Source organism: Excalfactoria chinensis, chromosome 6 (genome assembly GCF_039878825.1).
Source record: "Excalfactoria chinensis isolate bCotChi1 chromosome 6, bCotChi1.hap2, whole genome shotgun sequence".
In the NCBI taxonomy this organism is placed as follows: Eukaryota; Metazoa; Chordata; class Aves; order Galliformes; family Phasianidae; genus Excalfactoria; species Excalfactoria chinensis.
The window spans coordinates 35180626-35194480 of record NC_092830.1 but is presented as its reverse complement, the minus strand read 5'-3'; the positions used below and the strand labels follow the sequence as shown (position 1 = coordinate 35194480).

Sequence of the window (13855 nt, the reverse complement as noted above, 5' to 3'; positions counted from 1 at the left end):
TCTGCTCTGATAAAACTGTACACTCGAGTGATTTCTTTTTAGTTTGTTTTTTTCCCCTGTTACTTTCCCTGCAAGTGCAGAAGCTGGTATATACACAAAAATGAAGCCTGAAGACGAGCACAGCCTCTATGGTCTGTGCTGAAGTGCAGGAGCTGGCAGGGAGATGTGCAGGACCAGCAGCATCTGCTGTGACCTCAGTGGCTGGAAGCTTTCACAAAAGCCTTAGTATTTTTGGGATGCAGATCTCATGGGAAGCCTTTTTGTTCTAAAACACCAAGATGCTCCTGAGCAATCCTGTGATCTCTCTTAATTGCCTGGTAATTCATGTGTATGATGTATTCAGTCATCGTCCATCCCCACCAGTAACTGGAAGATACTGTGCCCACAGTGATAGACATGGGAGTAGGGTTGCAGTAGGCAGTAATTCTTAATGGGGTTACATGGTTATGTGGCACGAGGCTGTCAGTGCTACAGCCATCCATTTGTCAAATGAGCTGGCCAAACATCCCAGACACAGTTAGCTGAAGGAGACAGTTGTGTGCCTGTTGTCCCTGGGTATGCATTAATGTCCCTAGGCTTCATTGCTAATCATAAGAGGTGATCCCTACCAATAGGCTGAACCTAATCCCCCTCCCTCCTGTCCTGCCTAACAGCATCTATTAAAAATAGAATGTAATACATTTTGTGTCTCGAAGAAACATCTTACAAGCCTTAATGCGATGTGCAAGTTTCAAGCAAGCTTTCTTTTATTGCTATACCATTTGCTGCACGGTGCTATTAAATGTGTTCATTAAATAGGCACTAATGCCAGCTTCTCTTTACTCCTTCCCCTTTCTTTGCTTTCACTGGTCAGCCTGGTCACACTCCCCATTGAACTCAAAAGTGACACTTACTCTGATAACACAATTACTGTTTCTTGCCACCCAAATGTTGGACATGGAATTGCATTATCGCTTTTGATTCAAGTATCTCCTTGCTTAAATTCCAGGCATCAGATTTGCAGACCAATATGCATTCACTCTGGGCATGTCTGTCTCGTGCTGAGGAAGGATTAAGTGCATGCTACAGTATTCTCTGGGTATGACTACATTTTTGACACGGTGCTCTAGAATATATTTTCAGGTTAATGAAAGGCATTGGCTGGAAGAAAACGTGTATTTGACTAACGATGTGTCTGAGCAAGAGCACCTCTACCACTGCTGCAGTATGTAAAGCAGTAATGCTACTGCTCTGACCTCCCTTGGAGATGCTGGCCTTTGTTGATGTGGGTCAGGCCTGCTATTTTAATAGAATTCTGATGTGCAGCGTAGCAGTATTACTGGAGCCTCGTGTGATGTCCTCCCTCAGCAGATCATTACTGTGTGTGGTTACTGAAATTCACCCTGTTTGCAGCTGGGTTGCTGCACAGAAAGAGGAGAATTGCCTGGCCAAGGCTGTCTGCAGAGCAGTGACGGATGCAGGAGTTTCTGTTTCTGGAGTCCAGCTCCCATTCTCTGTATTTCCCAGTCTCTTAAAGCTAAAAAATGGCCAAGCCTTTTGGAGTATATTTAAAGACCACTTAACCTATTAGAAAAACAGTCCACTTTATTTACTTATCCCAATTGTGCTCATCTGCAACTAATTAAACCAAACTAAAAGTGAGGATTTTATCCACTACTTCCATTTTTCTTCCCCCTTTTATTTGTTTGCCTGCTTACGTGCCTGGAAACTCATTAGACAAAGTCCTGGGAATATAGGATTTACAGGAAAAACAAATAGAAATGGCCCGTCCCTTCTCAGATCACCTTCTGGTATCACACATGTTGACACACATCATTGCCACATCTCCATCACAGGCATCAGCGCAATATTCTGGGACCAGAAGGCTCCGCTTCTGTTATCTGTGTGGCTAAAACTCATTGAACTCTGTGGCACAGCAGTGGGATCCGACCCTTTACTTTTGAAGCTGCAGTATTAATTACGAAGTAAAGGACCTGTAGGTTTTTAAGTAGCACAGGAGTCCTGCATAGTCTTTCAGTGAGGATGGAGGCAAACTCAGTGTCAGTATGTGGTGTGGAGCACGACAGCCCTCTAGTCTAATTAATTTCTTACAGGCTGAAAACATCTACATTCCAGTGGTAATAGGGCTTTTTATTATTATTGTTTAGCAATGAGCATAACTTTGAGCTTCATTAAAACCAAATGTTTAATTGCACTCATGGATATCAGATTTATTGATTTACTTAACTTTCTCCTAACACTGCAGCAGAATAATCTATCACGGTTTCATGTATTGCTGTCCTAGCCAAGTTTTACTTCAGCATCACAATTTCTCAGACAAGTATGCATTGATGGTTTATGTTGGCTGGGCCTTTGCTTCTGCTGACAAGTTGGGAAAGAAAAATCCCATTTATATTTTGAGATTTCCTAAAGCCTGTTGATTTATGAAACACGACTGGCCTTGCCTTGGGTTTTGTTTTGGTTTGGGTTTTTTTTTCCCTACTTTTTAAGAGGGGGGAAAAAAAATCCCATTTGCATTTATTGCTGATTTAAGTAGAGGATTTATTCCATCAAATTACATTTCCCTAAATGAGATATTCTTTGCAAGGTAAGCAGCGCTTCATAACATGTTAGTTACTGAAGGTATGCTTTAATTTCTTTTGCCTTGAGACGGAGCGAGAGCTCCCATCATAATCCATCCCCACGTGTCCATTTGTCATGTAATGGCATGTAATAGGCAAATACCAATGAGTAGTTCATAATATGAGCTGATTTGCAGCAGTGAGGATGTGGTTTGTTTGGTGCTGAGCTCCAGACGTGAGCAGGGCTCAAACCCTGCTCAGAGGCAGAGTGAAATATCAGCTTGGGCTCAGCATTGCACTGAAGCTGCTTCCAGTTGGCTTGAAGCCCATGAACTATGTCTGGACATGCGGCACAATATAGATTTTATATTTCCCCCTCTCTGCTACCGGTGGTGGAGAGCCTGTTTGTTTTAGATGGGAGCTGAATTGACTCATCTTTCCTGCTCAACTGTTTTTGAAGATCTTTTTGAGTTTTCAGTATCGGTATCATATAAGACTGGAGCAAACACTGTACTGTGGGTTAGATGACTGGAGACCCAAAAATCATATTTTATATTGCATTTTTCCCCCAGTATCTTTAGGTTTGGAAATTCTGGTAATCTTTTGTTGAGATAACAGTGGAAATCTCACAGATTTCTGAGGAATTGGTCTTTTATCTGCTCGTAGATGCCTCTCAAGAATACATGGAGTTGCTGGAATACCTTGGGGGTTCCTGGTGTTGTTTTTGACTGGGACTTTCTAGTTCAGTGTACTGTGTTTGTTTCTTTTGAGAAGCATTGCATTATTTACTGTTAATGTGTGCTGAGAAGAGGAAGTTGCTCCCCTTGGTCATTGGGGAGCATGGGCTGACTCAGGAGCACAGGAGAGCCACCAAAACAGAGGCTTAATTGAAACAGGAAAATATAAGGAAAAAAAGGTATTACTGATTTCTATTCAATTGAAATCAAGTTCTCAGTAATGAAAGTCTGGTGTAAGTGTCCTTTATCAGATCTTGCCACACCAAAAGAGAAAGAAACCAACTATTTTTTTGACTAGTTACAGTTGTAAGTGCTGTGCTTGGCAATGATCAAGGGGGAAAATGTGATTATTGGAAAAGAAAATGAGCAAAAAACCAGAGCTGGCCAAGAGAATTCATTTTTGATATTTGTTGTCTTATTACAGATGGTCACAAGCTGGGTGAAGGTGTCCCACAGGCAGTACTCAAAGGAAAAACATGCATTAAATTAAAGCTATTCTTTCCTTTCTGCCAAAACTGCAGATTTCTTTTTTTTACCATGGGATTGCTTCATATGCAAAGGATGGCACTGTTCTTAAAGGAATGGGAGTTTCCTTTTTGTAAAGGAGTGGCAAGTTGAATAGGCTGTCTTAGCACTTATTTGCTTTGGTGTCTGTTCATGTGTTTGTATGCCCTCCAGTGAGAGAAAACAAGGGGTTATGAGTTACTTTAGGCAGTGCCTGAGTTTACAAAGGATGTGTTGGAAACCCAGCAATCATGGGGGGAAGGGAAGAAAATAAAAGGGTGAGTAAGCTTTATCCAGAAAAAGGATGCTATTAAGTCTCTCCATCTTCAATGCAAATAGTTAAAGAAAATTACATGTGTATATATATTTTTAAAGTTAAGGTTCTAGGAGGGATGAAGTTTAACATTAAAAAACCTTTGTGGTTTCCCGCTGTTTAAGAGCTGTTAATAAAGGGAGATGGTCAGGCTGGCCCATTTCATGTAGTGACTAATGGATTTCTGCCTCCACTGCTGGTTCCAGAAGCTTCCAGAATTGAATAATTTATGGCACAAGGGAAAAACAACAACCCTTACTTGATGATGCTGATTGCGGAGTTGCTGATTATTGGAGTAAAGAGAATATGTTGTCCTAGTTTCCTAAATTCTTCAAGGAAAAAGGCAGATCTTAAAATAATTTCTTAGAACTGCAGATTGTAAGGTTAGTGAATCACAGCACAACCTGCTTGTAGGTCCTCATATGTCATTGGTGCTATCGCATATCCTAGCTATTGCTACAGGGGTCTCTGTAATAAATCAGTCTTGCATTTCCAGCTCTCATCCATCACACACAGCATGCCTGTGTGATGGGTATATCATACATCTTACCTGATTTGCCAAAGGTACTAAGAAAGCTGCAGATGGATTACCAGAGCCTGACTCCTGGCTCAAATCACTACAGCGCTCTCCTTCTGTTGGAGGTCTTACTGTGAATGCTTTTGCACAGCCTTTTGAATACTATGGATTGCCAGTCTTGTTTTTACCTTGGACATCTAGATATTGTAGTTCACATGAAATGGTTATTTGTTGGCTTGGGTGAACCAGTGCTAAGGGTGTTTGGTAACAAATGGACCATCCGCTTGAAACCAAAGTTTGAGTTAATTGATTGGAACTTTGTTCATTCTATCTTTCAATACAAGAAGTTAAAAATAAAAGGATTTTAAAGGATGCCTTTTTTTGCTCATGTAATTGCTCAAGAAAACTCAATATTCCGTTTGATAGAGGAGCAAAGACCATCTTGAGTTGACAGTAAGTGCTCAGGATACAAGCTAGACAATTCTAAGTCAGACTTTGAATATTAAATGCTTTCATCTTGCAGACAGATCTCAAAAAGGATGACTGTAAAGTTAGCCTATGGTATTATGCCATCCTGATGTCCTCTTTGCACACGGCAGCTGACAGTAATGTGATAGGAGCGCATTTCTCAGTAGGAGTCCTTTGGGTTCCTCACACAACAGATGGTTTTGTGGTAAAAATTACATTTTTGGAAAATAAGATATTTTAAACAGGAATCCTTTAGTTAATATTTCTAAACTTCATTTTACTGCCCCACGGTGCAGTGTTTAATAACCCATTTTCATACTCCAGTGCCTCTTTCGTCTGGCAGGTTTGATGCTTGCATCAGCGTTTGGTTTAAAAGGTATCTGCAGATCATAACAACTTCTTTCGCTCCGTACCTTCTCTTATAAAACCATTTCACCACACTTTTGTTCACTCCTGTTTGCAGCAGGCCCTCAGAAGCACGCGCGTCGTTACTCTAGTCAGCAATGGCAATGCATCACTGGGAGAATGGAAAACACATAAAACACAAATGTAATTTTGTTCTACAGCACGACACTTCAGAAGAGGGAAAATTTTCTTTGAGCCATAGTTTCTTGTAAGGTGTAGTGTGCTGTAATGACAAATATGCCGCTTTGATGTTTCCTGCTCCACCCAACCATGATACTGTAAATCAGCGTTTTGCTTTCCTCGTATTCCTTTGTTATTAAAGCTTGTTGTAACCTTGTTGAAGATAAACATAGGTTTGTTCTTGAAAGCAGTGCATCTTACTCTGCTGTCTTACGTAACAGGGGAATTATTGTGCTTGGAAACAAAAGCTACGTTCTGGAGCCGATAGAAGGTGCTACAAATGAACACAAGATCTACCGAGCAGAGAACTTGGAAATAATTCCAGGGTCTTGTGGCCACCAGCTGGACATCTCTGCCATGAGGGCTGCTGACAAATCACACCGCTCTCAAGCCGGCAGGGTAGGTGCATGCTGTGGTTTTATGTTTCTGGTTTGCTAAGAACCTTCCTGGTAGCGTCTTCATAACCTTGTCTGCCATTAGCTCTCTTTTCCAGACTCATTTCCTATAGCCTTACTGAGCAGACTACTAAACCACACAGTCAGCTTCTGTTGATGACACATGCTTAAGAACGTGCCTAAAGCTGAGCATATGCTTATAAGATTTGCTTAAGCTTCATTACTTTTTCTCGCTCCCTTATTGCTTTTTCTCATTCTTTTTGGTAATGAGATAGCACAGGGTAAGTTTCATACTACCATGGTAATATATTTTGGTTCATGTATGATTATAGCAACAATTTAGGACCCCATAAGAACACTGAGCAATGTCTGGAAAAGTTCTTGGCCAGCCAAGGTGGAAAAGAACACGAGAGCTGTGATGCTTTGAGAATAGTGTTTTAAAACCAAATTGAACCTATGCGTTATTACAGGAAAGTATCCTGTGCAGACAAAACAAATTCTCACAATATTATCTTACAGATGTGTTATTGCAGTTGTTTTTATGTAAGGAGTGCACTTAATGTGAAATGCATCTCACTAATGGAAACAGTAGAAGATGAACTGAAAACCAGGGAGAAGAAATAGTGTAACAAATTAATATGGCGATTGGATGGAGATTGTAGAAAAGACTGTTCTAGATGTCCAGAAATCATACAGTGATACAATTCTGACCTCATAATTCACTAAATGTCACATTCTGTTTTATAGTTACAGGTATTCCTAAGTCCGTATATCAAGTTAATTGTGAAGGAAAGCAACCTAAATGGCATTTCCAGATTTTAGTTATGTAGCGGAGTTAAATTGTTTTATATTTTGGGAATATCAAGCATGATCTGTCCAAATTTCTTTCTGTTTAAAAGAATATATATATTGCATTACCTGCTACAGATGCAACTTTATGGACTAAGCATTTTTCTGTGTGTGTGACGTGTGTAGGTTGGAAGTGTTGACGTTAATCTGCGTAATCTTAGTTTATGATTTCTTCTTCAGTATTCCCTATCAAAGCTCGTTAATATCATTAATGTATCTGTGACGTGAGCTTTGTGTTCTTTCTGGAAAACATGAGATAGCAGAACAAAGCCATGGCCTTCCAGCCTGCCTTTCTAAAAGTGCAGCTCTACCAAAAAGGGCTTCCTAACAATGAAGCTTCATATGCAGCTTTCTACGCTAAGCTAGAGCGTTTCACACCCTAAAAGCTGTATTTTCAAATGATTTGATGTGTGTGGCAATGCACTTTTTGCATCTTTAGGTTTCCTCAAAATGTTTGGGTCACGCAAGTGAAGTTTGCAGAGGCAATCAGCGTAATGCCAGGCAACTGAAATGGAAAGCATACATATAACTATCTGGTACATTCAAAACAATTTCATTATTACCCTCGTGGTTCTCCCATTCTGTTGATGGCTTCAACTATGTGTTAGAATTCACCTTACATATCTGAAAGATATTGTTGCAATGGTTCACCGGACATAAATATGAAACCTGTCACCAACCACATCACAGGGTTGGGTAAAATGCTTGTAATGAGTCTGCTGGATACACTTTTAATGTATGAATTCTGAAAGTTGTCAAACGTAATATGCGGACTGAATTTTCACATTTCAGTGTTGTCATCAACTAAGCAGACTGTCAGGATACACTGAATAATGATGAATTGCAAATGATCGAGGCACGAAGCTGCTCCGCATTATACTGGGTCACGGAAGTAAGCGCAAATCCAGTGTTGGGTTTAGGGCATAATGAAAATTTCAGGTTTCTTGGCAGGCTTGAGGTAGTTTTTAGTTTATTTCGCTGACCTTTCACACATCTGGATACACGAAATGCTTATTGAGCAGAGCTGAAATGTTGGATCAATGTAGCACAAATTTAGACTAGCCTTTGGGTTAGATTTACGCGCGAATAAATGATGGAGCAAACAATAGACTCAGCTTCCCAGATCCAAATATGAGGTTTGATAGATCAAGTCAGACGGCACAGCAGGTGTGGGCAGACACACTTTTCTCCATTAGGGCTGTGAATCTGTAAATTTTGAGACATTTTATAATGCGGGGGCCTCACTTTTCTTTGTAGCCACACAAAATAGCCATTCCAGTGGTCCTGGTGGATCACAGATCAGCTGATCTGTGAATTGGATCACAGAGAAAGGGTAAGGCTGCAAGATTGCACTGTGAGTCCAAGCTAAGCCAGTTCCCAGTCAGGGAAGGACTGGAAATAAATGGTGTTATGGGACAGCAGTTTTGCAGTAAGATCAGGTATTGAAGAAGCAGGGGAGCAGGACAGCAATCAGCTGTAAAAAGTACCTTGTCTCTCCTCGTGTATTTCTGTCACGGCCGTATTATTGACTCTTCATTTTAATTCTGAGTGATTAAATCAGGCAGTGAATTGTGTGTTGATGCAGTTGGCTTCAGACAGTGAAAGAAGCGATAATTAGGTACATCTTATAAATAAATATCATATCCAAGGAATACACATAGCCTTTGGGCACATCGCAGGGATGGATTCGTTATGCAAATCAGTCATCAGAGGCTCATATTATTATACCCTGCTAGCCAATTTCTCTCAGGCTAACTCTCTTCAGTCCAAATAACTTTACTTTTGTGTGAAAAATGAGTGGCTTACTGACTGGGGTAACGGGGCCCTTCTTATATACTTGCACCTGGGTGACATCTCAGTTTTCACTCTTCATTTAGAAGACCAGAGGCATCTTAGGGTTACATCTCTAATCAGGACTGCATAATAAACTTTGGGTTTGTGTCAGGTATTCAGTGTCTGAAGGACCAGCTCTGTCACAAACTAAACCCACACAAGTCATTTGCCTTATGTAACATCTCATTCACGTCTGATGTGTAGTGGAGGGGTGAATCAAGCTTTGCTGAGACCCTTCACACCCCATTTGCTGCTGGTACAGAAGCTGCAGAGGGGATGTTCTGGCTCCTGGGTGTCCTGCTGCCTGATGACCTGCATGGCAAAGGAAACACCAGGTCCGTGCATGCATCATGCCTGCATTATGGTGATGGTTGTGTCCAGTAGAGCAAAAGAAGATGGCAGAGTACCCAGTACCAAGAGAAGTGATAAGAATATCTACATGTGCTCATTTGCCAGAGCCGTAGTAAGTCTAACCCCATCAAGTGCTGCTGATTCTTAGTTCACTGATGATAGCTTCTAGTGCTCTCTCTAAATGGAAATTAATATTTTCCTGTCGTTGTAGTTTGAAGGCTGTGTAGCGCTATCAAATACGAGTTTTTTAGCATTAGAACACTAGAATTACTTACAGTTACATCTTCTGCTTACCTCTAGATATTCAAAATCAATCTGCAGATAGCAGGGAGAAACGTTTTGGGCGCATCAAGAGAAGTGTGAAATATGGCAGAATGGTGACATCCAGTACTGACAGAGTTTTAAAGGGGATTGTGCAGTTTGCCTGGAAAGACCATTTGCTTTGAAAGGTTCAATTGTGTTTTAGGTTAAAGAGCATCGTGGCCATTAGAAGGTCATACAACTGCTGAAGTTGCTTGAATTTTGGCATGGAGATTGGGCGTGCTGCCCGGTTTGGCCACTTGACCTCTCCTTTGCTTGACTCAGTATCCCTTCATGGCTCATTTTCCCTAGTAATGTTTGTGCAGAATGTTTACATAGAGTCAGTTCATCATTTCCTTAAGTGTACCTTGGAAAGTTCTTTCCACTGGAGACAATAATCTCCTGTAAGGAAAGATAATTCAAAGGTTGCAACTGCAGCAGCCCTAAGGGTTGATCAGTCCTTTGCATCATATTTCTCCTTGTGATCAAATCTCGGTTGTTTGCTTTTAGGTTTTGTGGGTTTTTTTTTCTACAAGCACCACATAGACTATTTCTGTTGTGGTAGATAAAAGAAAGGCCGGAAATCTGAGGTGTTTCGAATCTCCTCTTACAAGCACTGTGTTGAACTGGGGAAGAGCTGATTGCAAGGGTCACTGATTACAAAAACCCAACAGAATGCTGTTTTCATCTCTTTTTGACAGTACAAGAGGGAGACTCTGAAGACAACAAAGTATGTGGAGCTTGTTATTGTGGCGGATAATCGTGAGGTAAGAGACTTAAAAGGACGTGGGAAACACAGGTGGGAAGTGAGTAGCTATTTTGGTTTCTATGGAATTACAAGGAATGCGCTTCCAATAAAAATATTGGGGCTTTCACATGTCATCCTTCTATAGAGCTAAGCAATGGAAGGCCCTTGAAGGTAGGGCAACGCTGATAGTTCTTTGTACATCTCTTGCAGTATTTCATAAGAAATGTGACACCCACAGGTAATTGGGGTATCTGTCAGTGGGACAAATGAAAATTCACAGCCCATGAGCAGGTTGTACCTTGACAGGGCTGTCACTGTTTGGAGAATTCTGTGTGATCCTGCATTTCCCTTTGAAGTAGTGCTTTACCATCACATTGCATGAAGCCTTCCTGACAGTTTGGAAACAGGGCTTCAGAGCAAGGAGCCAGGACAGGCTGTGGAAATGTTCCAGTCAGTTGAATGGCAACCAAAGATGCGAAGTCTTGGATTGAATCATTTTGCTACTTGCATTTGATTTTCGCTTGCAAATGTGATGGTCTCTCACTCTCCTTGAACACAGCTAGTTAGGGAATAACAATCGCTCTGCTGCCAAAGCAGTGTGCAGGAAAGCCTTTTCATTTCCACAAAACATCAGCCCCAGACAGATTGTAATATAAGACTTGGGGATTTTAAAGTCCTTATGTGAAAAAGCAAAATCCCATTCCATAGCCTGTGCGTGTTCTGAGGCACATCCTGTTCGCCCCATGAAATCCAACAGGAGCATGCCAGTGGCCCTTGGCTCTGTAATCCCCAGACATCACTAATAGTGGAGTGGCTGCTTTGGCACTACCCTGCTTGTGCTGCTAGAACATTGATCTTCTATGTTTCAAGTTTCAGAGGCAAGGCAAGGATGTGGAAAAAATTAAGCAGAGGCTGATAGAAATTGCAAACTATGTCGATAAGGTAAGAACATGAGAATGATTTCTCTTTTCTCAGAAATTATTGTACTTTCTGAAGGAAAAGTTCATCTCCAGCACTTGTTGAAAAATCTTTGTATGTATTCACCCAGAGAGTGTTGAAGCCCTGGAACAGGTTGCCCAAGGAGGCTGTGGATGCCCCATCCCTGCAGGCATTCAAGGCCAGGCTGGATGTGGCTCTTGGCAGCCTGGGCTGGTGGTTGGCAACCCTGCACAAAGCAGCGGGGTTGAAATGAGATGATCACTGTGGTCCTTTTCAACCCAGGCCATTCTAGGATTCTATGATTAATACAAATTAAGCTTCTAAAACTTTATATTTATACCTTATATGAAAAGAAAAGTAGCTTGAAGCTAAAATTTACAGGTAGGAGCAAGTCATATGTTTCTACCCTTTCCTTCCTGCAGTGGTTGTTGTCCCCAGCCCATGCTCCCCGTGTGCTGGTAGTGAAATAATGACAGAGGAAGTGTAATTTAGACCAGAACTTAACGAGTTCTCAAGGATACTAACTCAAGGAGAAGCATTTGTGATTAAAAACAAGCTGCTGAAGACACCTCCACCTCTTCCATAATTGTCTGGCTGGCTTATTACTGCAGGACAGGCGTTTATATGTTACCTGCTCGGAATTAATTTTGCATGTTATGATGTATTTCTCTTTCATGCTTAAATTATGCTCAGAAAATGGCAGCGTTATCCAAATGGCTGTAATGCACATAAACAAGACAATGATCTAGTATATGCTTTTCTCAGATTGTCAGCCAAATCCTGACTTGATCGATTCCTGAGTCCTTCTCCGCTTTATTCCTACCTTAAAATTGCTATCTGCTTCATCCCTAATGCTGCACCTGCTCCCCCCTTGTGGCAACTCCAGTATTTACTGCTCTGGTAACAGTATCCAACAGTGCAACAATCTTTTTTGTTTTCTGTTTAGTTCTATAGGCCACTAAACATTCGAGTAGCCCTGGTGGGAGTGGAGGTGTGGAACGACATGGATAAGTGCTCTATTTCTCAAGACCCTTTCACCAGCCTCCATGAGTTTCTGGACTGGAGAAAGCTAAAACTACTACCTCGTAAACCCCATGACAATGCACAGCTAATAAGGTAGAGTTTACACAATGAATAACATTGGTTGGGATTTCAGCAATTCTTCTTAGGTTTTCTAAGCTATCAGGATGGCCACTTGTGCTCCCTCAGGGCTGTTTTTCCTCTCTGCTATCATGAAAGTATTTTTCAGGGCTCTTCAGATGCTCCAGACAAATCTGCTTCCTCAGCTCTGCAATAACAATTACTTCTAGAACTTTCCTGGATACAACAGACATGGAAGTCTGGATACGTAATAAGCCAATAAATATTTCAGGTGTGAATTTACAGTCAGTTTAAGGTGATCTCTGTGTAAACTGTTACTGAAGAAGTCCTGCCCTCCCCACTACAGCAGAGCTGAGGGCATATTGTTGTCAAGATGGTATAGACATCTCAGGGTTGGGTTGAGTGGAGCTTTGGGCAACCTGGTGTGGTGGAAGTGTCCCTGACCGTGGCAGGAGGGCTGTACCAGGTGATCATAAAGGTCCCTTCCAACCCAAATCATTCTGTTACTCTGTCATCTGAATCTTCTTCCTTAGTAGAATGACCTCAATAAAAATTCAGAATGCATTCATAGGATCATAGAATGCACTGCCCAGGGAGGTGGTGGAGTCACCGACCCTGCAGGTGTTCAAGGAACTATTTGATGTTGTGCTGAGGGACACGGTTTAGTGAGAGCTATTGGTAATAGGTGAACGGTTGGACTGGATGATCTTTTAGGTCTTTTCCAACCTTGGTGATTCTGTGATCCTAAGAGAAGCACCTCAGTCTTGAGTCTGTCTTTATCCAGGTATCGTTTCAACCAGTGAACCATCCTCTCTGCTATAAGCAGACTTAGTAGTCAAAAGGAGCTCTCTTTACAAATCGTATCTATATTCTGACTTTATACAAACTGCCACAAATCATTTGGTTACTCTCTGTGTATTCATACTTGGCTTGCAAAAACTAAATTCTCTGCTGTGTATTACAGCAAGTAGCATATAAACTTCCCACTGCATTAAAGTAACCCTTCCTTGAGTGAGTGACAGTACTTTAATGTTTGCCTTTCTATTCCCAACTTCAATCAAGGGGGGAAAAGGAAGAAAATGGTCACATTGCAGAACTAAATCCAAAGGATGGTGATCAAATGGATCTCATAGCAGGGATTCTGTCGCCGTCAGTTTAGCAAGTTGGCAAAGCTAATCTGTGCATTTCATTGTTTTCAACCTGCAAATGCCTGGAGCTGACACGTTTGAAATGGGATACATGAGGCTGGCAGAAACACAAGACTTAAAATAATAAGGGTGATATCTTGGCACTGAGCAGTGATTCTGCAATTCTCCTTTTCCTTTTCCTCCCTCCTGCAGCGGGGTGTACTTCCAGGGGACAACCATTGGCATGGCGCCCATCATGAGCATGTGCACTGCAGAGCAGTCTGGAGGGGTCGTCATGGTAAGTGGCAAAAGCACAGCGCTGGAACCTGTCCCAGCTGCTGCAATGCGATCTCAAGTGTTGTAGTGCTGCATGCAGTACCAGAACGTCAGCTCCTTTTAGTCACATTTTCAGTCTCAGTAATAGCCATATCAACAAGCAGCTCGAGTGTAAGTGTTTTAACTCATAGTTTGCATAGTGGAAAACATAAAACTGAAATGTGGCATGAAAACAAAGCATGACCTCCTTT

At 41.5% G+C, this 13855-nt stretch overlaps 1 protein-coding gene across 2 annotated transcripts in view; it reads left to right on the top strand.

Moving 5' to 3' along the window:
* Positions 1-13855, top strand: part of ADAM12 (ADAM metallopeptidase domain 12) — a 154059-nt gene that overhangs the window by 89851 nt on the left and 50353 nt on the right. For both annotated transcript variants that reach the window (XM_072340304.1, XM_072340305.1), the window contains 5 exons: positions 5907-6084; positions 10115-10180; positions 11032-11103; positions 12047-12216; positions 13542-13626. In XM_072340304.1, coding sequence (XP_072196405.1) covers positions 5907-6084; positions 10115-10180; positions 11032-11103; positions 12047-12216; positions 13542-13626 — 571 coding nt within the window. The remainder of the gene's footprint in view (positions 1-5906; positions 6085-10114; positions 10181-11031; positions 11104-12046; positions 12217-13541; positions 13627-13855) is intronic.